The following is a 27895-nucleotide window of genomic DNA, read 5'->3' on the forward strand; positions in this document are numbered from 1 at the left end:
CTTAGTGTCTTAAAAGCACTCAGAAAGATTAGACGTGCGCTTCTCGTCTTTTTATTTACAACACCAGTACCATGTGGAGAATTTTGTTCTAATAATGAAAACGCGTTTCTAAGATCGATTCGTATACCCTCGTTAGCATAAATGCTGAGGGTATAAAAATTACAAAATGCTATTTGCAATTAATAAAAAAAGAAATAAACATTTTAAATTTAAAATTAAAAATAAAGAATTAAAAAAAAAAATTAAAAATAAAAAATTAAAAACTAAAACTTAAGAAAAAATCCGAGATTAAGCTGAAATTATTTTAGAACAATAAAATTAAAAAAAATCTAAACTTAAAAAACAAATATTAAAAATAAAAATTCAAAATTAAAAATTTTTATATTAAAAAATTAAAATTTATAGTTTTAAATTTTGAGTTTAAACAAGTAAAAAATCGTTAAGTTCGGCCGGATTTTTAGTGAGGAAGTTTCGTGACCACTGAGATGTTAGTTAGCGCTTAAATCGTCAAAATACCGAAAATCAGTAGGTATTGTTATATGTTGGCGATTTTTAGTTAAGAAGTTTCGTGACCACTGAGAACTTCAAATGCCAAATTGCAGCTAGTTGGATTAAAAATTGTAGCTAAAATCCTCAAAATACCGAAAATGGGGATGTATCGTTATATGGAGGCTACACCAAAACATGGACCTATGGTGGAGATTTTTGGTGGAGAACTGGAGAACGACCTCTGGGACCTTTAAAAGTCAAATAACAGCTATTTCGGTTAAAATTTGTTATATGGGGGCTATACCATAGCATGGACCGACATGGACCCATCATCGAACTTGACCACAGACGGGCTGACGGACATTCATAGATCGACTTAGAATTTTACCCTGATCAAGAATATATATAATTTATAGGGTCGCAAATAATTATTTGATTATTATGGTGAAGGGTATAGAAAGTGTGTAATTTTTAAAATTTTTCACAAAATGTTTAGCTAATCGGCATGAACAAACCCCTCCTAATACAAGAACATTATTGTCTAAATTATCTTATTTCTATTTTTACGAGACCAACAGAAACATTAAAAAATAGTGAAATAGAAAAACATTTTAATGTCATCCAGCAAGCAGATATTTGGGTTAAACATTTAAAACAAACTCTAAAAAAGGGCAACACAAAACTCCAACAATAAATGCATTGTCTGCCTAAATGTATAATAATGAGAGCAGAGTTTAGCAGCCAAATGAAATATAAAATACCCTGTCAAGCTATGTATATTGTTTTATTTAAGCGGAAGTGGAGACATAATGAAAATTGTAAAGGAGAATGGAGAAATAAAAACGTGAAAACAAGCACACAACTACATTGCCAGTCTGTCAGATATTTAGTTTCAAAAGTCTGTCCCGACAGTTGGAGCAACAAATTCATTCCTGACTTTAAAATAAACACCAACACCAGCATCCACCAACCAACCAACCGCCCGACACTAAATAAATGCTGAGCAAAGAGCAGTAACTGATGCTAAGGCAACATAAAAATGTCCAAATGTCAGGCCAGTCTGACATCTATGCAACGTATATTCCACAACCGTTTAGTTGGTCTATTTTTGTTTTGCTGACTCAAAGTTCGCTCTGGATGTTCTGGTCGTGGTATTGTGCTGTTTTGTTTTTTTGTGCATTTATTTTATTTTTACTATTTTCAAATAAACTCTGCATCAAATTAAACGGAAAATGGATAGTCCAGCAAACATTGCAATTGTTCTCCAGTTACGTTAGCTAGAATATGAAATTAAAATAATTGAATTAAATAAGAGTTTGTTTTATTGTTTTTAAAGGTATAACACCAGCAGCAAACAACAACAAAAAAGTGTGAAAAATGATGGAGTTTTTTTTAGGTGATGGAGTGTAAACATATTGCATTTAGTTGCTGTTTTAGCTGTCAAAAATTCAAATATTTGCACACTCGTTGTAGATGGTTGAGTTTATTAAAATATTCATTTGAATGTGTAAGTGAGCAATGGAGCATAGATAACGGTGTTAAATTTTGCAATAAAATTGTATGTAACTAATATGTTTTTGTGAGGTCAGTTGTATAGTTAAATTTTTATAACGAGAATTTGTTAGATAATCTTTAAAGGCTATAACTGTCAACGTTTTGGCGATCTGCAAATTATTGTTGTAAATGAGGCCGGTAGAACAACCTAATGAAAAAAAGAATCAAAACGATGCGAGAGCTCCTCTCTCTTCACTTTTCCGAATTTAGTCCATATTCCAACCTGATACATGACTGGATGAAGTAATACGATGTTCAATGTCTGCACCAATCAGAAACTCCCTGACGATTTGCTATTTTGGTTGGTGCCATCAGGGATTCTTGGAGCTTTTTGGGCAATATCTCAGGAAGTATGGACTTGCGCAGGAAAAAAATTGTACCGTTGTAAAGGGATTCGCAAGGAAAACCTACTGGAAAAAATCAAAGAGATACGAGAGTAGCTGTTAAACTTTACTATATCCGAATTTTGTGTGGGAGGTACCCGAAAGAGTGGACTGATATAGTTCATATTCGAATCCGATCTGTATCTGGAAGGAATAATACGATGTGCAAAGTTTGGACCAAATCGATCGCTCTCTTCGAGAGTTATCGTTCACACCATATTACAGAAAAATTTTGAACTTTTGTGGGGGAGGTACCCGAAGGAGTGGACCGATATGGCTCGTCTTCGAACTTAAACTAAGTTTGGACAAAATATTACAATACCCAAAATTTGGTTCGAATTGATCCGTTCGAAAGTTACCGTGCGCACCAGCCAGACAGACAGACGGACGGACATGGCTAAATCGACTCCAAATTGTCTGAAACGATTTTCGTCCAAACATACTTGGGGTCTAAAAGCGTTATTTCGATGAGGCATATTTTTGGTCGTATCAATGGGTATATGTCCTTTTTAGCCTAAAGTCTGAGGGTATAAACAGGAACAGAACCGATTCTTATTACACTTTCATCTTTAAATGTTCATTTTTTCTTAAGGCTTGACCGATCCCCGAACTTTACATGGTTTCCATAGAAAATCTTAATTCACTCATCGTCGTTTCACATTGAGGAACACATTAATGAAGCAAAACGAGGTCTAGGGTTATAACTCGGACGGCTTAAGAATGATGTTTCCAACGACCTGCTTTAGTGGTTGACTTAAGTTGGAATACCTTTAAGATTGAAGTACGTATTAAGCAGGGCACTCACCTATCAGTCTGCCCGACAGCATTTGTGATAGTATGTATGTGTGAGTTTTTGAAGACTGCCCAGCCAGCATTTTTTGAAAATTTTAATGAAATTCGAGTCTTTTTGATCCGACTGCACGATTAAAAAGCTGGAATATGAGCTCATTTTCTGATCATAAATGACTTCTTTATCGGTAGGAAAACATAACCTCAGGCGACTCGTCTAAGCAAATCACAAATGAGTCTTCCTCTGCATTAGTTTCGAGTCATTTTTGTCCATTTTCTGATGGTATATAAAGTCTTTTTCGATTCGCATTTCAATCATTTATTGGTGATTTGTTGAATAATTTGGGACTCTTTTTCGAGTCTTTTTTGGGTCATGTTTATAATCGTTTATGAATCTTTAGGGAGTCATTTATGAGTATTTTTATTAAACGAAATAAATTAAAAGAATTTCCCTTTATTCTCTTTTTCTTTCCTTTGTTTTGTTTCTTTTCTGCTTTGTTATGACTTTTAATTATCCTTTATGTTGGGCGGTGAGTATACTGCTTATTCATTTCACTTGGCAAAACCTGAACATGTGTTGTGTTTGTCTATACACTTAATATTATATGTACGTTACATTTATATCAAAGTTTTGTAGAAAGTGTATATGAGAATTTTATTTTTTTATTTACAACCAAACAAAAATAAAACAAAGCAATCAATTTTTAATCACCTAACTGTTCAAAATATGATCAGAAGATACATATTTATAATCAATTTTCAAACACCTGCATGACCCTTTTTTGATTAAGCACTTTTCAATCTTCCAGATGATCAAAGTGTGACAATAAATAACAAAAAATGGCCACATTTTAAACACTTCAATGATTTGTGATTGCTACACATTTATTCTTGTATTTTAAATTGAGCTCTTTTTAATCACTACAGGGAATCACTTTCGAGTCCCTTTCTGATCATACAAGCGACTTAATCAGTTTTTGATCACCAAAAGGACTCTAAAAAGACTCCTCAATGTGATTTTTGAAAAAAAAACAGTCTTCTAAATGCTAGCGGGGCCGATGAAAATCAAAATAGTTTTGATTTCAAAATGAACCCCCATCAGTCTGGGTGAATTGTGTTTATTTTCAAATTGTCAATAAATACTCCACTCAATCAATCGAAAATGAGATTGAATCTTCAACAATAAACAAAACAAACAAAAAACAGCCGAGGCACGGGCGAATGGAGCTTTGTTAAAAACAAAATTCCAAAAACAACCTCACAGGCAACTGTGGTGATGTTATTTTCAACTCACAGAATTCCACGAATTCTTAGTTGATACGTGCTGACATGTTGCAAAATATTTTAATTTTTGGTGTTTCTTTGGAAAAGCCGAAAATAGAGTGTGTCATTCATTTAGGAATACTAGACACTTAAAGAGTTCGGTTTTTCACTAAAAAGACATCATTTCAAAAACTGAGAAGCCAATTGATAATTCCCTTCGCCGGGATGAAATCATGATATTGGTAGCGATCAGTAAAATTTTGCAACACTGTCAGTTCGTTTTGAAAAACATTACTCTCTGTAATAGAGGGTAATAAATGAAGTTGAGCCAATGGGGGAATACTCCACTCAATTAATCGAAAATGAGATTGAATCTTCAACAATAAACAAAACAAACAAAAAACAGCCGAGGCACGGGCGAATGGAGCTTTGTTAAAAACAAAATTCCAAAAACAACCTCACAGGCAACTTTAAGAAACAAGCAAGCTTTGTTAGACATTACACCTGAATATTTAAAGAATCCTTGCCAAAGCAGGATATACGGGTGTATCCTTAATCAGGAGGGATACACTTTTACTGAATATTACTGAAAGTCCTTCGTTTTCAATATAGAGTGAATATGCATCGATATTCTAATACAATCTTTCTGTATTCCAAAGTTTTAAAGGGGGGTTCTATTCAAATGAACCAAATTTTTTACTTCAATTTTTGACTTTATTTTGTTTTCCTTGTATAATTCTTATACAAATTGGATTTGAATGCAAATGAATGATTAAGTTTAATCCAAACACATGAAGCAAAATATAATAAAACTTAAACACTTCATATCTTTTATAATTCGGAAAAAAATTGAGGTTGAAACAAATTTTGCAAGGGGGTTATATTCAAGTGATCGGCAGTGTACATATTATAAATTATATATTGGTTTGTTCCAGAACTCCAAGAATCTACTAAAGGAAAATATGTTATCATAGTAAAAAATATTAGATTCCTGCAGGTTCTGGAACAGAACATATATTGAACATTTATATTTTAAACAACTCATTTTACAGAGGATTATTTTTCCATATGTTACTTACAAGTTACTTCAAAAATCCCGGGACCCGGAAGAAATAAATCCCGGGATTCGGAATTTGAGTAATCCCGAAAAAAACCCGGGTATTCGGGACTCGATATTTCGGGATCGCTTACTTACTTGCTTAGCTGGTCCATTACATAACATTTGTTCCACATGCCGAACTAAGAAATTATCTCCAATCCTCACTATTTGTTGCTTCGCGCTCTGGAATACCGCGCCTTTTCATCTCTTCATCTACTTGTTTGCGCTATCTATTCCTTGGCCTGCCAATTCTGCGTGCACCGCCAAGTGGTTCGTATTTATACGCCTTTTTAGCGGGTTCATTTTCTCCCATTCTTATGATATGGCCTAGCCAACGCAATCGCTGCATCTCGATACATTTAACTATATTGATGTCGTTGTATAGCAGGCACAGCTCGTGGTTCATGCGACGTCGATGTTCCCCGTCAACGCAAAATGGTAGATCTTTCGCAGAGTTTTTCTCAAAAACACACCAAACACTGCCATGTCTGCTTCCGCAAGTACCCAGGCTTCGGAGCCATACATCAGCACGGGTAGTATCAGTGTTTTGTAGAGCGTTATTTTTGTTTGACGAGAGGTGGCTTTGTTTCTAAACGGCTCACTTAAACCAAAGTAGCATCTGATGGTCAATACAATTCTTCTTTTTATTTCACACCTGTTTGTTGCGTTTACGAAGATGCCGAGGTAGACGAAGTCTTTTACTACCTAAAATTATAGGAACCAACTTCCACAGTTGGTTCAAGCTCAATGGACGCATTGCGCGTCGACATCATCAACTTGGTCTTCTCACCGTTTACCGCCAGACCCACTTTAGCAGATTCTCCTTCGATCTTCATAAAGGTATCAGTTACTTCTTTTACTGATCGCCCAATGATGTCAATATCATCAGCATAAGCAAGTAACATGTGGCTATTGGTGTAGATTGTGCCACTTCTTTTGACGTTTGCCTCTCGTATAACCTTTTCCAGCAGGATGTTGAAGAGATCACACGAAATGCTGTCTCCTTGTCTGAAACCTCTTTTGGTACAAAACTCTTCGGAGAGCTTCTTTCCTATTTTAACTGAGGATCTCGTGTCAGTTAAAGTCATTTTAGAAAGCCGGATGAGCTTTGCGGTAGTACCAAATTCAGACATGGCTTGGAATACCTTTGAACGCACAAAAAAGATGGCATGTGTCGATCTACACCTCTTGGGTCTTCTCCAGGATTTGCCGCATGGTAAATATCTGGTCGATGGTGGACTTGCCAGGTCTAAAGCCGCATTGGTAAGATCCAATTATTTCGTTGACCGTGGGCTTTAGTCGTTCGCACAATATCCCTGACACGATCTTGTAGGCAATAGGGAGTAGTCTTATGCCCCTATAGTTAGTGCATACGGTCTTATCTCATTTCTTGTGGACGGGGCACAAGATACTCAGGTTCCAACCGTCGGGTACTCGCTCTTCCTGCCAGATGGTGCTAACTAGCTGATGAATACACCTTATCAGCGTGTCGCCTCCGCTTTTGAACAGCTCGGCTAGTAAGCCATCGGTACCTGCTGCCTTATACATTCAATACCATCTTCTGGGATTGGGTCTGTGGTATCTTTGTCTTCGCTGCTATTGGATACCAACAGTTTGGAGAAATGTTCTTTCCATATCATGGACATACTATCTGTATCAGTTACCAAATTACCTTGCTGGTCTCTACAGGAGGATGTGCCTGTACCGAAGCCATCAGTTTGATGCTTGACTCTTTGGTAGAATTTTCGGACTTCATTCTGGTTCCTGTATATCTCGATTTTTTCTCACTCCCGCTTTTCTAAACCCCTCTTTTTCCTGCGGAAAAGACGTTTCTCCTATCTCTTTTTCTCCCGATATCTTTTTCGTGCGCTACGCGTTGCTACGGATTGTAAAGTAGCCTTATATGCCGCATTTTTCTCTTCGGTAGCAGCACGACACTCCTGATCATGATTGATCAGGATTGTACTATATTCCAAAATGTGGGGTTGATCGCGCTTTCCCACTTATTGAAGCCAGCGTTTTTGTAGTCACGCTTACTAAAATTAAGGATATTTTCTATAATTATACAATTGCAAAAAATGGGCTAACCGCGATATTCCACTTCCGAGATGACGATTCAGGATCAATACATTTATTACGATAATAACGCAAGCGTTTTGCAGTACGTTCAAAAATATCTTGGATTTCGCGTTTTCTTAATTTTTTTTGTGAGGGAGGTATCCCGGCCCCTTCACCTAGCCCTATAGGAAATAGCTTACGACTTATTCTCAGACCTAGAAGCGGAACCTAGAAAATTTCATCAAATTCGGTCCAGCCTTTTCGGAGGAGTTTAATGTCAAACACCGTGACAGGAGAAGTTTATATATGTATATTAGGCCGGGGCGATTTGAAAACATTAATGGGCCCTTCGCGTTTCTGATTCCTGGGATTGAATAATATATTTTAAATAAGCTATTATTGTTTTAAATCGGTTAACAAATCGCTAACTGAATTTCTCACAATTTTCAAAATAAATATTGAACAAAACAAAAAACATTATATTTTTGGAATTTATGAGAAATTCAGTTATATGTTTCTTGTGGGCTTTTTCAGACTTAAACCACTATAACTTAGCGATTTGTTAACCGATTTAAAACAGTAATAGCTTATTCAAAAGATATTATTCACCCCTTTGAAAGGAAGAAGGATCAAAAGAAATCCGTTGTGGAAAAATAAGATATGTCCGTTTAAATTTTAAAATATAAGAAAGCCAGATTTTCACTGCTTTTACCGTTATAAAAAAATAAAACGAAATGACCCAAACGAACTAAAGCCATTGTCGTTCTCCATGGATCCCAACACGATGGAATCTTGCATCAGAACGCTTGAATATTTTTCTGTCAACTTTTGTAGCACAGTGCCATTTATCGACATTTTCCGAAAAGTTTGCACCTTCTCAAGACCAAAACTGCCTGAAAAAGCGTATTAGAGAGTCCTTAATTACTGCCTTGCCAGCAATTTTTGTCTTTGTGTTGGCTCGAAAATCTCAATGGTTTGGCTGGCAAAAAACTTAAAGTCAAAATCGGAAGGCTCGATTTTCATCGTAGACATATGGTCCAGTATACTTGTTTGCTCAGTTCAATCCCAGGAATCAGAAACGCGAAGGGCCTATTAACGTTTTTTTCCTTCCACACAAATCGCCCCGGTCTAATGTATATATAGATAGATATACATATATTGATATATAGATTTTATATTCTAAATTTTATATTATGTATTTTAAAATTTATATCTTATATTTTTATATTTTTGATTTTATATCTTATGTATTGTTCAAATTTGAAAATTCTTACCTGATATACCATCATAGGTCCACCATTCTTCCCAGCTAACTGCATGGAGAACTGAAATGAAATAAACAAGTACTCATTAATATTGTTATTTTGGTGAGTTAACGGATAACAAGAAATGCAAATATGGGGTCACAGTCGTTTGCGACTCTTAAAGTTCGAGTGTTTTAAACTGCTTTTGATAATATTATACAACTAAACACGCCTTCTCCTTATACTACCTTTTGTTTGCAAACTTCTTCATTATTCCAGAACAATCATAATATGTAATCATACACGTTGATCGCCAATTTAAGACATATTACCTGCAGCTTATTAGTTTAGTCTAGCAAAGGACTTAGCTAACGATATAGCGAGAACGTTTAAGTTTAGTTATCTCCCTTTTACTCCCTAACCTCCCAAACGGAATTGCACAATTATTTTCAAAAGTATTATATTTGGCAGTATAGGGACTCTTCAATGAAAACCTCGTAGTTGCAGTTCAAAACATCAATTCAGTTTATGCGGGAATTCCATTTTAAATTAAACGCACGACAATATTTAATTTCAATAATGTCCATATATTGCAACATTTTCTCTCTTTCTCTGACTCACTACACAATATTAAATCATATTATTCCCATGCTTCCATACATGCTACTCCTTCGATCTACCATGCATCCATATTCATCCTTTATGTTTTCATTTCTATGGAGCTTCGTAATTAAATTATAACCAAACGTATCCTTTTACGTAATTAAAACAGCATTTATAACAACATTAACACAATCATGGCAAGATAACACTAAGACAGAGGATAAGGAATAAAAATCGAAAAATCAAAAAACAGAATCAGAATCACCACCACCCTGGGGAATGGTTTACCAGCCAGCTAGTCTTGGTCTATATGTTTACTGTGTGCATAAACTCAAAACATTTACAAATACATTAATTTCAATCATTGTCCATGACTTGGCAACTGTTAAAGAGAAATAAAATAACCCCTTTTTAGCCTCTGTAGTGTCCAGTGATGCCAGCATATTCCCTTGGTCATCTAATGGCATGTTGTGGAAGCAAATGTTTCGAATAAAAGAGGATGAGTAAACGAAATACATTTACAATTCCATTGGAAGCGTCATTTATTGACGGTATCTACACAACCAAATGATGCCAATATACTACGGAGAGCTAACAAATGTAAAAATGCAAGTAATCGGATATATACTATGTGTACGGGCATACATACATACTATATACACAAAAACACAACGAAATGAAAGGGCATAGCAAACCGACCACCAGTCAGACATTTTCATTCGCTTTTCAATGCTAACGTAACTTTAGGATTGTTAAGATTGTTTGGCAAAAATTGTTTGTTATTATTGTTGTTGATGTTATTTTGGGTAGATAACTAACATTGTTTTACGGTACAGACTAGTCACTATAAATGCAATGAGTCGAATCTAATTTTATTTTTAGATTAGTATTCGAAATATGTTTAAATAAAATGTTAATTTTGAATATCTTCCTCAAACATAGACATTTTTGATATAGGCAGAATAAAGCATTCCCCCACACATTTCCAAACTCATCCTTTTTGAAACCGCTTTCTACCCTTGTACTTATCGAATAATGTTTTATTTAACCGAATCACTGAAAACTAGTTTCTACTGTAGTTATGTTTATCTGCCGGAATTTTTCTATCCCAACAAACCGAGGCCAAGGTTGGTTTGCCGACATCGGTATGTTTTAGTTGCGTTATTTTATTTTTTTCTACAAATAAATTGAAGCAACAAATCCATGAACATTTTAAAAATATTTTGGCAATTTGGAAGTTTGGAGCGTCAAAAATCGATACTTTTGGTTTAATTCCCAAATGACTGCAAATGAAGACAAAGGAGTTTGAAAACAAACTACTATGGAGAAATGCGAAGCAAACTATTCCTATGCAGGCAATAAACATGGCGAAATAATTTGGGTAGTTTTTTTGAGGAATAAATCTATTGTATGAAAAACAAGAATATTGAAGAGGAAGGAAAATGTTAAATTTTTATGTATTTATGGCATTGATGGGGTAGGTTAGAAATAAGAAGTAAGATCCAAGATGAGAAGAAAGAAGCATTGTCGAACAAACTTGAAAAATTTGTGGTCAAATTTTTAAATGTACACCAGTTTTGTGATATCTACCTTAGTATGTAAGGTACCTTAGATGATAAGATAAATTAGAAATGCTGAGCTGAATTCTGTGGGACATTTGTGAACAACAAAGGCCGACCACCCGGAATGTCATTAGAAATATGGGACGACACACAGGGATTCAGAATGCAATTTTCTGGCCAAAACCCCAACTATGGCCGATTGCTAATTTGTATAGAAATCTCCATGGACTCCAAAAACCGAATTTGTATATCATAATTTTGGTGTAGCACAGTGGTTTTCCCTGCAAAACATTTTCAAATATAGGAACAAATATTGGCATTAATTCTAACGAGGGTATATACACTCTCATACGGGTAAAATGCGCCTCATTGAAATAATGGCTTTAGACTCCAAGTATGTTTGGACGAAATGTGTTTCAAACAATTTGGAGTTGATTTAGCCATGTCCGTCGATAACTCTCGAACGGATCAACCAATTCGGTGGCTTTCCTAATATTTTGTCCAAACTTAGTTTAAGTTCGAAGATGGGTTATATCGGTCCACTCCTTCCGGTACATCCCCCACAAAAGTTCGGAAATGTTTAGAAAATTTGTGCGCACGATAACTCTTGAAGGAAGTAACCGATTTGGTCCATACTTTGCACATCGTGCAATTTCTACCAGATCCAATCGGTCCACTCTTTCGGGTTCCTCCTTGAAGGAAGTAACCGATTTGGTCCATACTTTGCACATCGTGCAATTTCTACCAGATCCAATCGGTCCACTCTTTCGGGTTCCTCCCTCACAAAATTTCGGAAAAGTTCAGTTTAGGACCTGCTCTCGAATCGCTTTGATTTTTGTTGTAGCAACTTGTATTCACTGCCCCCCCATACGACGGTACAAGTTTCATCAGGGAAGTGTTCATACTTCCTGAGAAAATTGTCTGAAAGTTACAAAAGACCCCTATGACACCGTGTGTAGTGGTTGGAGCGCAAGATAACTCTCCAAAGGATCTGCCGATTCGGTCTAAAATGTGGCCTTCGTAAAAATTTGTGCAAACTTAGTTTAAGTTTGAAGATAAGCCATATGGGTCCACTCTTTCAGGTACCTCCCCCACAAAAGTTCAAAACTGTTCGGAAAAATTGTGCGCACGATAACTCTTGATGGGAGTGACCGATTTGGTCCATACTTTACTCATTCTAATATATCTACCAGATATAGATCAGGTTCGAATATGGACTATATTTGTCCACCCCTTCGGGTATCTCCCACACAAAATTTTGGATAAACTCACTTTAAGACCTGCTCTCGAATCACTTTGATTTTTGTTAAAGCAACTTGCATTCGCTGCCTCAATTACGACAGTAAAAAGTTCAGGGGCAAGTCCATACTTCTTGGGAAAACAGCCCGAAAGTTGTAAAAAATCCATATGGCACCATATGTAGTGGCTGGAGAGCACATTAACTCTCGAACTGATAAACCGATTTGGTCCAAAATTTGGCCTTCGTCATATTTTGCCCAAACTTAATTTAACTTCTAAAATGGTCCATATCGGTCCCCTCCTTAGGATGCCTAAAAGTTCAACATTTGTGGCTAAGTGCAATGTAGGGTCTGTTCGGAGATCGTTTGGAAATTTATGACGATGATGTCCTTTGTGATCCTGTTTACAGCCATATTATGTTTTCCGTGGACAAGTCCATGCTTCCTGGCATACTGGTCCACCAGGTGTACGATAACCCACTGAAATGACTAGTGGGCGCGATATCTATCGAAAATATATGTCTCTCAAAATATGATGCACTTCCGTAATGCACTATGTCGGTCCATTCCCTCCTCTGCAAAACTTTTGCATTTAATCCTAATCCACATTTTTGTCGACAAGGCCATATGTCCAAAAAGTACCACAAAATTCTGAAAAGACCCGAAATACATTCGATCTGGCCGTAGATGAAAGTTCCAATTCATATAGGCTGAGGGTATATCTCTGTCGGCAAGCCGACTGATGCTTTTTTACTTGTTTTCTTTTCCTGTTCGCTTGCTACGTTTGTTAACAACAATAAAGCACGAAACACACGTGTTTGGCCGCATCTCATATTACACCATACTCACAGCTCTTTATTATCACATCCCACATCCGCGAGAGCCCTGTTGTTACTCTCTTTGACAAAAATCCTCTCTCCACCGATTAAAAATATGTTCTAACATAAAAAATATGTTGGTACCCAAACAAATAAAATTGAAATATGTTACAAAATATTGCAAACATATATTTGTTTGGACCCAAACAATTTATATTTGGATCCAAACATATATTTGTTTGCAACCAATCCCAAACAAATATTTGTTTGGATCCAAACATATTTCTAACTTATATTTTTCTGCGTGTAACCTTAGAAATACCGAAATTCGGGAGGTACCGTTCTATGAAGGCGTGGACCTATACCAACAAATTTCATATGGAAAGTTTTATACCTCAAATGAGGACTAAATACCAATGAGGACTAAATACCAAATACCAATTTCGGAGGAAATCGGGAGGTACCGTTCTTTGAGGGCTATATGAATGTGTGGACCCACGCCAACAAAATTCTGAAAGGAAAATTTATACCTCCAACGAAGGCTAAGTACCAAATTTCAGCCGCGCCGGTGTGATAATGAAGCTAAAACCTTCACAATACCGAAAATCAGGTGGTAGCATTCTATGGGGGGTGTATTAAGGCATGAACCGGTACCAACAAATTTCTGGGGGAAATGTTATACCTTCAACAAAGACTAAATACCAAATTTTAGCCACTTCTGCTGAATATTGAGGCCACAACCTTCAAAATACCGAAAATCGAGAGGTACCGTTCTATGGGGACTATATGAAGGCGTGGACCTATACCTACAAATTAAAAGGGGAAAATTGAATACCCTCAACGAAGACTAAATACCAAGTTTCAGCCATTTCAATGGATTGTTGTGGACATAACCTTCTAAATACCGAAAATCGGGTGGTACCGTTCTATGGGGGTCATATCAATACGTGGACCGACATAGCTCATTTGCAATACCAAACATCCTAGGAATAAGAGAAACTTCTACACCAAATAACAAAGCTATATTTTAAAAATTGCGAGCTGTATCTTGTTTTCAACAGACATGGTTATATCGACTTGGAATTTTATTCTGATCAAGAAGAAACTTTATAGGGTTTCCGATGAATATTTCGATGTATTACAAACGGAATTTCAAATTTAATTATACCCTCCATATTATGGTGGAGGGTATGAAAAATTCAAGAAAATTGAAGAGTACAATCATTGATAAAAATTGATTTTAAATATTGAATCGAAAATTGCATTCAAGCCCACTGTGCAAAATTGTTGTCTATTTTTTATTATATTTAAATTTTTTTATATTAGATAGCTTATAAAAAATAAATAATACAAAAAATTTTTTTTCTATTTGGACCAACATTTAATAAGTTATGAGCATTTCTTTGCATATAGTTTTTACAGAATTCGGCTTTTTCAAGGCGCAATATCTCTGGAACCGTTAGCCAATAAAAAAAATTGAAAATATACTGAAATGTTTTGTTGATGAGCAGCATCGCTAAGGCAAAACATAAAGCAAATCAAAAACGACTTTTTTAAAATCCCCATCTGTTTTATATGGTGTCAGATTTCATACATTAAAAAATGAAGAATTCTGGCCCTAGACTATACTCGTATGGTATGGTAAGTGACAAATTTTAATTTATTTGATTAATGTTTAAATTATTTATGTTTAACAAATGAAAGCACATAGAAAATATGTTTCATTTTAAAATCTGTCTGAACCCCAATTGCGTATTAATTTTAAATACCACATCATTAGCATATCTAAAAGGGCTGGTGTTTAACCTCTAATAGCTAATAAGCAGAAAAAATAATAATGTTGCATTGTTGTAGTACATCCATCAACTTTAAATCTCCTTTTCTCGATATTTCTCATAATCAGATAATGGTTTCACATTTTGAATAGAATAGGGTCTAATTTTTTTCTGAAAAATAATAAAAAGCTCTTACTTTTGATTCAATGCATCTTTTGTAGAGAAATTTTTGTTCAATAAACTATTTTTACCAATCATTATGCCGACCAAGCACACAATAATACTAGTTGTTTGTCAGTGTCTGTTTGTTTCTTCGAATTCGATATTCTTTTGTTAAATAACCAACCCTTTTGTTGAAGCCGACATGTGTATTGTTGCTGATATTTCTTCTTCTTTCGCATTGTTGTTATTTTTTGCTTTTGATATTTTTTGTTGTTGTTATTGTTTGGCGATTATAAACCCTAATAGTATTACGTGGTAATGCCCAACAATGAACTTGCAACATTTTCTCAATGATGTTGCAGATTTTTCACTTTGTTACTGCCACAACTAGCATTGCTATTGTTATCCTGTTCGTTCTTCTCGTTTCATGTCTAAACATTAGATAGTGTTGGTGTTTTTTTCATGTTTATTTGTTAGACTACAAAAGGGAATAGTAGCAGAGTTGCCAATTTGATACAAGATGGTAGTTCTTATCCACAAAAAAAGTAATAATAACTTGACTTCAGCTTTCGCACAATATCTCCAAAACCGTTAATTTTTCCTTAATGTTTTTTTTTTTTTTTAAATATTCGCTGATATGTAGAACACAACTCTTCGGAACATGCCATTGTTGTAAAATGCTTCTATTACGTCGTTTCCTGTATATTTGTCAACGACGATTTAATAAATATGCAATAATGTGGTGAAATCCGAAATGCGAGAATAAACTGTTGGTGTGAACTGTGTTTGAAATACGTGTTGTAAAAGATACGCTGAAACAATCATTTTAGAGATTCAGAATATTCTGAAGAATTGCTGAGAACTTTATTTGGAAGATTTTCGTAAAAGGTTACTTGGTTCAACTCCCAGTAGTTTAGCTGATATTGACCAGAATTTTAGCAATTATGTAAAACTTTCTATATTTTATCGATTTTGATGTCTTAGATGCGCCACTGGTTCCTCCCTCACAAAATTTCGGAAAAGTTCAGTTTAGGATCTGCTCTCGAATCGCTTTGATTTTTGTTGTAGCAACTTGTATTCACTGCCCCCCATACGACGGTACAAGTTTCATCAGGGGAGTGTTCATACTTCCTGAGAAAATAGTCTGAAAGTTACAAAAGACCCCTATGACGAAATACCGAAATTCGGGAGGTACCGTTCTATGAAGGCGTGGACCTATACCGACAAATTTCATATGGAAAGTTTTATACCTCCAATGAGGACTAAATACCAAATTTCAGCAATTTCGGAGGAAATCGGGAGGCACCGTTCTTTGAGGGCTATATGAATGTGTGGACCCACGCCAACAAAATTCTGAAAGGAAAATTTATACCCCCAACGAAGGCTTAGTACCAAATTTCAGCCGCGCCGGTGTGATAATGAAGCTAAAACCTTCACAATACCGAAAATCAGGAGGTAGCATTCTATGGGGGGTGTACCGGCGTGGACCGGCGAGAATAAACTGTTGGTGTGAACTGTGTTTGAAATACGTGTTGTAAAAGATACGCTGAAACAATCATTTTAGAGATTCAGAATATTCTGAAGAATTGCTGAGAACTTTATTTGGAAGATTTTCGTAAAAGGTTACTTGGTTCAACTCCCAGTAGTTTAGCTGATATTGACCAGAATTTTAGCAATTATGTAAAATTTTCTATATTTTATCGATTTTGATGTCTTAGATGAAGTTTTTCTTGCGTGGTTTGTTCAAAAGATAAGTTCTACTAGCTTAGGGCTACAATGTTACCAAAGACAGCAAAGACAAATTCCTAATCGTTTCTGAGATAAAGGCCCGAAAAATAAAAAACTGTAGTTTTATCCCGCTTTAGATGAGGCCATAAAATTCGAACTGAATCTGACAGGACAAAACCCTACTATGGTTTTTGTAGTCTCAATATGTACATTCAAAAAATGCGTACTAGAAGTTGTTTGCATTTTCACTGCTGTATAGTGTAATACAGGTATTTTTTTTCAAAGATTAAAGCTCACATTTTGATTTTTATTACTAGCTGACTTGAGTCCCCGGTGCACGTCGTTTTGTTCTTTATTGACAACTTTTTATGTCTTTTATACTTTACAATTCGAAATAGGTATTTTCTACCGCATTTCTTCTTGTCCATTGTCAGGCTGAGTTATTTGTTGAGGATTTTAAATTTATCAACAGATTTTATCTATAATCTTTCCTTTCTATAACGGACTTTGATGGATTTTTCCGACCAATGGTGCTGTTTAGGATATGCTAACGCGGTCTATTTATAAAAGTTCAAAATATTTTAAAGTCGAATTCTTCCGCTTATTGACACGTATGTTTTTTTGTTATTTCATTGTAGAAGGATCTGCGCTTTTTGTAACGATGAACTTCACCATATGAGGCAATTTTAAAATATATATTTTTTGTTAACAGAGGAGATACTACGCCACCTCTTTCCAATAGCCTTTTTTCACAACGGGACTTTCCTGAACATTTCTGAAAATTTCATTAAAATAGTTTTAGAAGTTTTCAGAGTATAATGTATTGAAAAGAGTGGGCGTTGTTGGGTATTTTGGTTTCAACTATATACAAGGTGGCGCAAAAGTAATCCTCCAATCAGAAAATGCTATAATGCTATAAAATGTCGGTTCTGTTTTGATATTTGTGTAGTAAACACATGCGAAATACACGTTAATAAACAATGTTACGCTACACTGCTCCAGAACGCGGAATATTGGTGACTATTTATTTGACCAATAATCGGTCGGTGACTTTGGCACAACGTGAATTTCGTCGCAGATTTCCTGGCCGTACAACGCCTACTGGTGAAACACTGCGACGTTTAGCCGCTCGCCTCGAAGAGACTGGCACAGCACGAGATGCTGCCAGGCGTGGCAGACCCCGGAGTATCCGTTCTGCAGATAATATTGCTGCTGTAGCCGAGGATGTCATGGAAGCGCCGTCGACATCGACCAGACGACGTGCCACGCAAATGGGTATCAGTCGACGGTCTTTTTGCCGCAATTCGATGAATTGGGATTGGAAAATATGTGGTTACAACAGGACGGTGCTGAAGGATGCATTTCACGGTGGCCTAATCTCCAGTTTGGCGATTTGCACTGGCCAGCAAGATCGCCTGATTTGACCGCTCCCGACTTCTTTTTGTGGGGCTTTTTGAAGTCGCGGGTTTATGTCAACAAGCCTCAGACTCTTAAAGACAATATCCGTCAAAAATGTGAGGACCTATCGCCGAAAGTTATAAAAAGGGCTCAAATGACAATAAACTGTGGCGGCGGCCATTTATCTGACATCATATTCTCGACTTGATGTAAAAAAATTAAAAGACCAAATAAAAATAATCCACAAGAAGAATCAAAGTTTTTCATTTTTTTTTAATTACAGACCAAAAACGGTGGAAGTTTACTTTTGCGCCACCATGTATGTATGTACCTAAGGTCGGAGACACAAACCCAATGTATCTCACAATTAATGTTCAAGTAAAAAAAATAATTAAAAAAAAAATAAATAGAATATTAAGTGTTTAATTTATTAATTTATAAGAAATCCTAAAAAATAATTTTTCTCTTAGCCTCAATAAGTTTATTCTTCTTAACGATGGGATCTCTCAAATAAAACGCTTGCCGTTCATTGCCATTTAATTTTGTCACCATTTTAAGTTTAAGTGTTCAGGGTGTTTTTTTTTTTTTTTTTTTTTTTTTTTTTTTTTGGAGGGAGATCCTATTACGATGCTTAGATTTCTGTTATATTATAGTTTTAAGTGTATTTAATAAATAAAGCACTGTAACTTAATTTATTAATTATTTTTAATTATTAATTCTTTAGTAAATGGATTTTAAAACTCCAAACTTCCAAACAACCTCCACCGAACCTTCGAACAACTCCGAAAAACTTCCTCTGAATTTCCTGACAACCTCCGCTGATTTCCGAACAACCTCCCCCATCGAACTACCGAAAAATCTCCTTAAAACTTCCCCCTCTCAACTTACCTTTTCCACCTTCAACGAAATCTCACAACCAAATTACAGCCAATTCGGGATATAAATGAAGATAAAATCCTCAAAAGACTTGATATCGAGTGGTGTCGCTATATGGGCGCCATACCGAAACCTGTACCTACGTCCACAATTTTGGTGGGGAAGTTTCTGTACCATTGGGAACTCGAAAAGCCAAATTACAGCCACTTCAGTATAAAAATGAAGATAAAATCCTCAAAATACCTTAAATCGGGTGGTGTCGCTATATGGGGGCTATAGGAAAATTGACCCAGATTGATTTTGGTTTAATATTGTCATCCAAATCTGAAAAGTGTGGAAAATGAGTTACTAGATTTGAACTAAATAGACACCGAAGCAAGTTAAATAAACACTGTAAAATATAAAATTACGCGGTAATCTTTATACATTTACTGCAAATTTCAAGAAAAAATGTTCACCATTTTTGCATATGTAACATATTTCAAAAAGTAGGCGTGGTCGGGTCGATTTCAATATAATTTGGCCAAGTTTCTTTAGACAAAAATCTTTCGAATTTCATCAAAATGTCTATCCAATTTTGTGTTCGGTTCTTCGAATACATGAAAGCGGGCGAAAATATGTATGGGAGCTATATCCAAATCTCAACCGATTTCAATATAATTTGGCAAATAAATTTTTGGATCAAACTCCGTCGCACATTCCAAATTTCATTGAAATTGGACATCAAATACATAAAATGAGCCGAATAAATATATGTGAGCTATATCCGAAATACATAGTACACCTTATCACAGTATGGTGTAGGGTATAAATGCCAAACTCATAACTTCAAAGGCAGCCCAAAATAGCGTTTGTCATGAAGAAATACATTTAATGTATAAAACTACATTTGCATTTGAAAAACGAAAAGTTCTAGGACAGAGAAGCCATTCGACAGTCGATACGTCTGAAGAGCTGCTTAACCAACAGCGAAACCAGGTAACGTAATTTGGTGACTGTGTCGGCTCGAGTCCTTGTCTTTCCTTTTTCACTTGCAAAAAATTTTCGATCATCAAGCTTAACTCTAAACGAGAAAATTAATTAAAATCATTAAAAAAATGATATTCGCCCAGGCAAAATTTCAAAAAATAAAAATGTTTTCTATTTTTTGATATTTTGCCTGTTAGGGCGAAGATCATTTTTAATGATTTTTTATTAATTTTCTCGTTTAGAGTTAAGCTTGATGATCGGAAATTATTATTATTTAGTTTTCTATTTTTCTGTTTTCATCATAAAAGAATTTTCAACATTGTCTGCAAATTTCATGAAAATCCGTTCTGTAGTTTTGTAGATATAACATATTAAAAAAAAACGTAAGTTCGGACACACAACCACCGCATATGAATATTCAATATTCAAACCGATACATTCACAATTATTGCAAATATGACGTTTTTAAAAAATAGGGCACATTGGTGGTACCCTGACACCTCCGAAATTTTACAAAATATGTATGTTGGCTATTTTCACATTCCCTGAAAATTTCAAGAAAATCGTTTCAGCAGTTTTGTAGATGTGACATTAAAAAAACAAAAATTGGCGTAAAAGTGGGCGTTGTCAGTTCTTCATGCGGTAAAAAAGTTAGACTATGACGAACATTTCAAACAAATTATCCATGTTGGTCCAGTCGTTCTCAACGGATGCAATTACCAACGAACGACATTTAATTTTTATTTATAAAGATTATCAATATTGATCAACGTTATATTTGGTATGGCAACAATGCATGGTAAAACAAACAAGGTAAAACAAATACTACAACAAATACAACTCAGCAACAACCACATAGAAATTGGTTTTTGTTTGTAATGTTAGTGTCGTCGTTATATGTAAACAAACCAAGGGAAATGTCTATAAATTTTTGAAATTTAAAAAACTAATATTTTTAACTTTTGATTGAATATTTTGAAAAACATGAATGAAAATTCGTACCATTTTCAATTTGAATGTTTCCATATCATTGCACTAAATGGATAATTTCTCGCAGAAACTAGAATTCTTGCAAATATGTTTGGGGTCGTTGGAAAATCATTGCAAAAAAGAAGGAGTTTGAATCTTTTGTTTTTAAAATAAAAAAAGCACATGTTTATTAGGGCTTTAGTTTTTTAAAACTTAACAAACTTAACATCGAATTTTGTCCCTCCTCAATAAGCGGTGTTTAAGGGCTCGCCACGTCGCAAAGTGCGAAATTTAAGCACTTTAGCGGAACTTTACTAATAACTTTTAAAGGAAAGGGCGTAGATTCCTTAATTTTTGCAAATATGTTTTTTAAATTAGTGGATAGTGTGGAGCTCAAATTGGGCCACATAGACCCGCGGTTTCATGTAGCGCTCATGTAACGGCGGCTTCCCTTTTTACGTTGTACATTCATTTTTCAATTGATTTTACTGCAAATTAGTATATTGAATTTTCAGCGGATAGAAAATTTAGGTACAAAATATTTTCAATATAGGTTCGCGTTTTTGTGTGGCCCCCATTGAACGGTACCGGCCTATAGGACATATTTTAAATGTTACAGACATATTTTCCAACGTGTTTGGTTCCCTTACATTAGTTATTTTAAAGGTTAAAGGCAAAAATTACAACCGATGTTGATGAAAAACTAAATTTTGAGATGTTAGCCAATAAAGCACCCCCTCACACAAAAACTGTCAACAAAGGTCCATATTTGGGTGAATCCCCACAACACTACTGTTTTCATATGTGTCTATAATGTTTATTGGTCTTTCAGCAGGTCTGTACCATTAATAACATTAATTGTATTAATAATGTCTGAGATTAAGTTCAGGTTGGCACTGCATTACAATTTTTAACGTATATTGGTATTTGCTCCACAGCATCTAAAAATTGTGCACTATATGTAAATCATAAACATTTTCAGGTCAAAACTATGAAATTTTACAATAGGATTCTTAATTTCACGAAAATCATAATTTTTTTAGAATCAATGAGTCCATTTCTTCAAAACACAGTCAACCGTGGCGTTCGTTGCCGCGTTTACCTTCCACTTTTGGAAAATGCAACTAACGAAATTTCCAAAGTCATTGAAAAAACTTGAATATCTCCGAAAACTGCGCGTTTCTGCATATGTTTTATAGTTTTGCGAACAGAGGATGGTCCAATCTTTCAGATTATATATATCTTAACACGGGAATGTACGGGACTCACTTTTGATACGTCCACAGAAAATAAAAAAAAAATTGAAAACTTCAAAAAATCACTTCTTTCCAAATAAAATTGCATGAAAACAATAAGATATTTTTGTATCTTTTAAAGAGTAAAATATCATAATTGTTTTGTAAAATATTAATAAAAATAAATCATAGCATGCGGACCTACCATTTGTCCACGCCAATCAATTTTTTAATGAATAGACAATTTATTTCTTAGAAAAAAAATATGAATCAAAGTGCAACCTTTAAGTGCATTTTTAATTCGTTTCGCTGATTAAATCGCCAAAGTGAGTATGGCCATTTGCACTGGAGTGCTTAGTTAACGAATTCAATAAAAATTCAATTAAGGGTATGTACTTTCAAAATTCCTTAAATTTCCACTAAACTTCCCATATTTCGCACTGTGCGTCATTCAGACTTGGAGGAGGTTACATGTCATTGATATGAAGAAGTCTTTATGGGAAATATTTTTTGTGAATGATATATTTTTTTTCCTCAAAAAAAATATATATCTAATATATAATTAAAATAGAAATAAATATGTATATAAAATGTCGTACGGAATTTTACACCAGCTTACCTGATCATTTCTGACATAATAAAAATAAAACAATAAAGCAGGCCGAGCAAATTTCGAACTAGGTTGCCCTTTTCCTTTTGATTCTTTTATCAGAAGCAAGTAAGGCAAGCAGGCGAGGCAGCTTATGTACCTAGGCCTTAACATTACAGCACAGTTCAATCAACTTGGTATTTCTGTTACCTTATATTGTTCTACCATGGCAACAATGTTAGAATTTTGTTTCCATTGCGAACAACTACTACTTACTTTTCTGTTTGGTGTTTGTGGCGTTGTTATAGCAATACAAAGAAGCTTTTCAACAGGCCTGAATAAACAAATTCGACCAATAAAACGAGGATACAAAGTCATACACAGTTAATTTGTATACTTATGAACGTTCATTCATTCCCCCTTTTACATTGTGGCATTATCTGTAACTTTTAATGCAAACATATACACAGCCACACATACTTGAAATAAATTCCTCAAGTGTTGTTTTTCTTGTTCAAGAGTATGTATGCATGTCGGTTCGTTTGTACATTAGACGCTATTAACAATTAACTCTTACGCACGCAAAGCTTCTTAAGTAAACTCTTGCAACCACACAACAAACAACAACAATACTACACTGACAACAACAGTGCCGCAATAATCCAGCGTGTCAAGGAAATCTTTTGTAAATTCCAACATTTAACAAATCATCTTATATAAATTAAAACCACAATTTAGTGTTAAGCGTTTTTTATGTGTGTATGTGTGTTTTTGTAGATCATTTCCTTTCCGTTTTCCTTTTGTGTTTTTTGTGGTTGCTGTCTTTTAAACGCCCATTAATGCCTCATTAAATGTGTTGGCATTTCCATTTTTTGCTGCTTAGCTGCTCACATGAAAAATAAGACATTAATTCCCCACCAGGTTTTCAACCGCAATTTTTCAACCAGATTAGCACCACACAGACACGCACATACAATTTTTCATTCGCCCAAACAAACTTATTCAAAGATAGAGTATTCTATACTACCTGGCACGTTAGAGCAGCAGCTCAACAATTTTACAAACGCGAGGGAGAAGAGTTAGGGAGAAAACTAAATCCGCTATAAATGAATGTATTCGAAAGGATTTTATATACCCGGCATGCAAGTGCGACAAGCAAAGTGTTAAAAGGAAATGCAAAAGCAACAGCAGCAACAAGCGCCAGCATTAGCAATAGCAGAATAGACAAACAGTGTTTTGAGGTGGAGGAAGAATTTATGTGGAGTTGCAAAATAAGATGGGCTATATCGGTCCATGTTTTGGTATAGCTTCCATATAACTCTCCCGACTTTCGGTATTTTGAGGGTTTTAGTTGCAACTTTTTAACCGAACTAACTCTTATTTGACATTTGAGGTTCTTAGGGGTAACAGAACTTCGCCACCAAAAAATTGTCAATATAGGGCCATACAGCGGCACCTCCCAATTGCGGTATCTTAAAGGGTTTTAACTGCATTTGATGACGGTTTTCACTACATTTTTTGTAACTGCAGTCACGAAACTTCTCCACCGAAAATCGGACCCTGTTAAAATGTAACTCCCATGATACGGTACCTCTTGACTGTCGGTATTTTGAGGGTTTTAGCTATATGTTTTGACTGAACAACACGTAATTTGAAAATCGGTCCATGTTTAGGTATAGCCGGTTATTTGACATTTGTCCAAGGTTCACATTTTTTGGTAGATAAGGTCTTTAACCACTGGGAACCCTAAATGTCAGATCATACCTACTTTGGCCCATAATCGTAGATATTTTTATTTAAAAATATTTTTCAAGCTTCCAATCCTAGGCGTAGATTTTTTAAAAATATTTTTGAAGCCCCCAATTCCCGGCGTAGATTTTTTTAAAAATATTTTTCAATCCCCCAATCCTAGGCGCAGATTTTTAAAAATATTTTTCAATCCCCCAATCCTAGGCGTAGATTTTTTAAAACTATTTTTCAAGCCCCAATCCTAGGCGTATATTTTTTAAAATATTTTTCAAGCCCCCAATCCTAGGCGTCGATTTTTTTTAAAAAAGTATTTTTCAAGCCCGCAATCTTATGCGTCGATTTTTAAAAAATGTTTTCCAAGCCCCCAATCCTATGCGTCGATTTTTAAAAAGTGTTTTCCAAGCCCACAATCCTAGGCATCGATTTTTTTTTAATATTTTTCATGTCCCCAATCTTCGACTTCGGTTTTTTTTTTAAATTTTTCATGTCCACAATCCTAGGTGTAAAGTTTTAAAAAATATTTTGCAAGTTCCCAACCCTAGGCGTAGATTTTTTAAAAATATTTTTCAAGTCCCCAATCCTATGCGTAGACTTATTAAAAATATTTTTCAAGTCCCCAATCTCTGGCGTAGATTTTTTAAAAATATTTTTTACGCCCCAATTCTAGGCGTATATTTTTTTAAAATATTTTTCAACTCCCCAATCCTAGGCTTAGATTTTTTAAAACTATTTTTCCAGCTCCCAATCCTAGAATAGATTTTTTAAAACTATTTTTCAAGCTTCCAATCCTAGGCGTAGATTTTTTAAAAAGATCTTTCAAGCGCCCAATCCTAGGCGTACGTTTTTTAAAAATGTTTCTTAATCCCCCAATCTTAGGCGCAGATTTTTAATAATATTCTTCGAGCCCCCAATCCTATGAGAAGATTTTATAAAAATATTGTTCAAGCCCCTGATCCTAGGCGTAGATTTTTTAAAAATAATTTTCAAGCCCCCAAATCGAGGCCTAGATTTATTTAAACTATTTTTCAAGCCCCCAATCCTAGGCGTAGATTTTTTAAAAATATTGTTTAAGCCCCCAATCCTAGGCGTAGATTTTTTAAAATTATGTTCCTAGTCCCCAATCCTAAGGCGTAGATATTTTAAAATTATTTTTCAAGCCCCCAATCCGAGGGCGTAGATTATTTAAAATTATTTTTCAAGCCCCCAATCCTAGGGCGTAGATTTTTTAAAATTATTTTTCAAGCCCCCAATCCTAGGCCGTAGATTTTTTAAAATTATTTTTCAAGCCCCAAATCCTAGGCGTAGATTTTTTAAAAATAAATTTTCAAGTCCCAATCCTAGGCGTAGATTTTTTAAAAATAAATTTTCAAGTCCCAATCCTAGGCGTAGATTTTTTAAAAATAAATTTTCAAGTCCCAATCCTAGGCGTAGATTTTTTAAAAATAAATTTTCAAGTCCCAATCCTAGGCGAAGATTTTTTTAAAAATAAATTTTCAAGTCCCAATCCTAGGCGAAGATTTTTTTAAAAATAAATTTTCAAGTCCCAATTCTAGGCGTAGATTTTTTAAAAATAAATTTTCAAGTCCCAATCCTAGGCGTAGATTTTTTAAAAATAAATTTTCAAGTCCCAATCCTAGGCGTAGATTTTTTAAAAATAAATTTTCAAGTCCCAATTCTAGGCGAAGATTTTTAAAAAAAAAATTTTAAAGTCCCAATCCTAGGCGTAGATTTTTTAAAAATAAATTTTCAAGTCCCAATTCTAGGCGAAGATTTTTAAAAAAAAAATTTTAAAGTCCCAATCCTAGGCGTAGATTTTTTAAAAATAAATTTTCAAGTCCCAATCCTAGGCGTAGATTTTTTAAAAATAAATTTTCAAGTCCCAATCCTAGGCGTAGATTTTTTAAAAATAAATTTTCAAGTCCCAATTCTAGGCGAAGATTTTTAAAAAAAAAATTTTAAAGTCCCAATCCTAGGCGTAGATTTTTTAAAAATAAATTTTCAAGTCCCAATCCTAGGCGTAGATTTTTTAAAAATAAATTTTCAAGTCCCAATCCTAGGCGTAGATTTTTTAAAAATAAATTTTCAAGTCCCAATCCTAGGCGTAGATTTTTTAAAAATAAATTTTCAAGTCCCAATCCTAGGCGTAGATTTTTTAAAAATAAATTTTCAAGTCCCAATCCTAGGCGTAGATTTTTTAAAAATAAATTTTCAAGTCCCAATCCTAGGCGTAGATTTTTTAAAAATAAATTTTCAAGTCCCAATCCTAGGCGTAGATTTTTTAAAAATAAATTTTCAAGTCCCAATCCTAGGCGTAGATTTTTTAAAAATAAATTTTCAAGTCCCAATCCTAGGCGTAGATTTTTTAAAAATAAATTTTCAAGTCCCAATCCTAGGCGTAGTTTTTTTAAAAATAAATTTTCAAGTCCCAATCCTAGGCGTAGATTTTTTAAAAATAAATTTTCAAGTCCCAATCCTAGGCGTAGATTTTTTAAAAATAAATTTTCAAGTCCCAATCCTAGGCGTAGATTTTTTAAAAATAAATTTTCAAGTCCCAATCCTAGGCGTAGATTTTTTAAAAATAAATTTTCAAGTCCCAATCCTAGGCGTAGATTTTTTAAAAATAAATTTTCAAGTCCCAATCCTAGGCGTAAATTTTTTAAAAATAAATATTCAAGTCCCAATCCTAGGCGTAGATTTTTTAAAAATAAATTTTCAAGTCCCAATCCTAGGCGTAGATTTTTTAAAAATAAATTTTCAAGTCCCAATCCTAGGCGTAGATTTTTTAAAAATAAATTTTCAAGTCCCAATCCTAGGCGTAGATTTTTTAAAAATAAATTTTCAAGTCCCAATCCTAGGCGTAGATTTTTTAAAAATAAATTTTCAAGTCCCAATCCTAGGCGTAGATTTTTTAAAAATAAATTTTCAAGTCCCAATCCTAGGCGTAGATTTTTTAAAAATAAATTTTCAAGTCCCAATCCTAGGCGTAGATTTTTTAAAAATAAATTTTCAAGTCCCAATCCTAGGCGTAGATTTTTTTAAAAATAAATTTTCAAGTCCCAATCCTAGGCGTAGATTTTTTAAAAATAAATTTTCAAGTCCCAATCCTAGGCGTAGATTTTTTAAAAATAAATTTTCAAGTCCCAATCCTAGGCGTAGATTTTTTAAAAATAAATTATCAAGTCCCAATCCTAGGCGTAGATTTTTTAAAAATAAATTTTCAAGTCCCAATCCTAGGCGTAGATTTTTTAAAAATAAATTTTCAAGTCCCAATCCTAGGCGTAGATTTTTTAAAAATAAATTTTCAAGTCCCAATCCTAGGCGTAGATTTTTTAAAAATAAATATTC

The 27895-nt window shown here is 34.5% G+C and overlaps 1 protein-coding gene across 1 annotated transcript in view; it reads right to left on the reverse strand.

Annotated features, from left to right (window-relative positions):
- Window positions 1-27895, reverse strand: part of CARPB (Carbonic anhydrase-related protein B) — a 424717-nt gene that overhangs the window by 158120 nt on the left and 238702 nt on the right. The window contains exon 3 of the mRNA XM_073972303.1: window positions 8910-8960. Within this exon, the coding sequence (XP_073828404.1) occupies window positions 8910-8960 (51 nt within the window). The remainder of the gene's footprint in view (window positions 1-8909; window positions 8961-27895) is intronic.

Source organism: Musca autumnalis, unplaced genomic scaffold, assembly GCF_047663935.1.
Source record: "Musca autumnalis isolate F117 unplaced genomic scaffold, ASM4766393v1 scaffold_3, whole genome shotgun sequence".
In the NCBI taxonomy this organism is placed as follows: Eukaryota; Metazoa; Arthropoda; class Insecta; order Diptera; family Muscidae; genus Musca; species Musca autumnalis.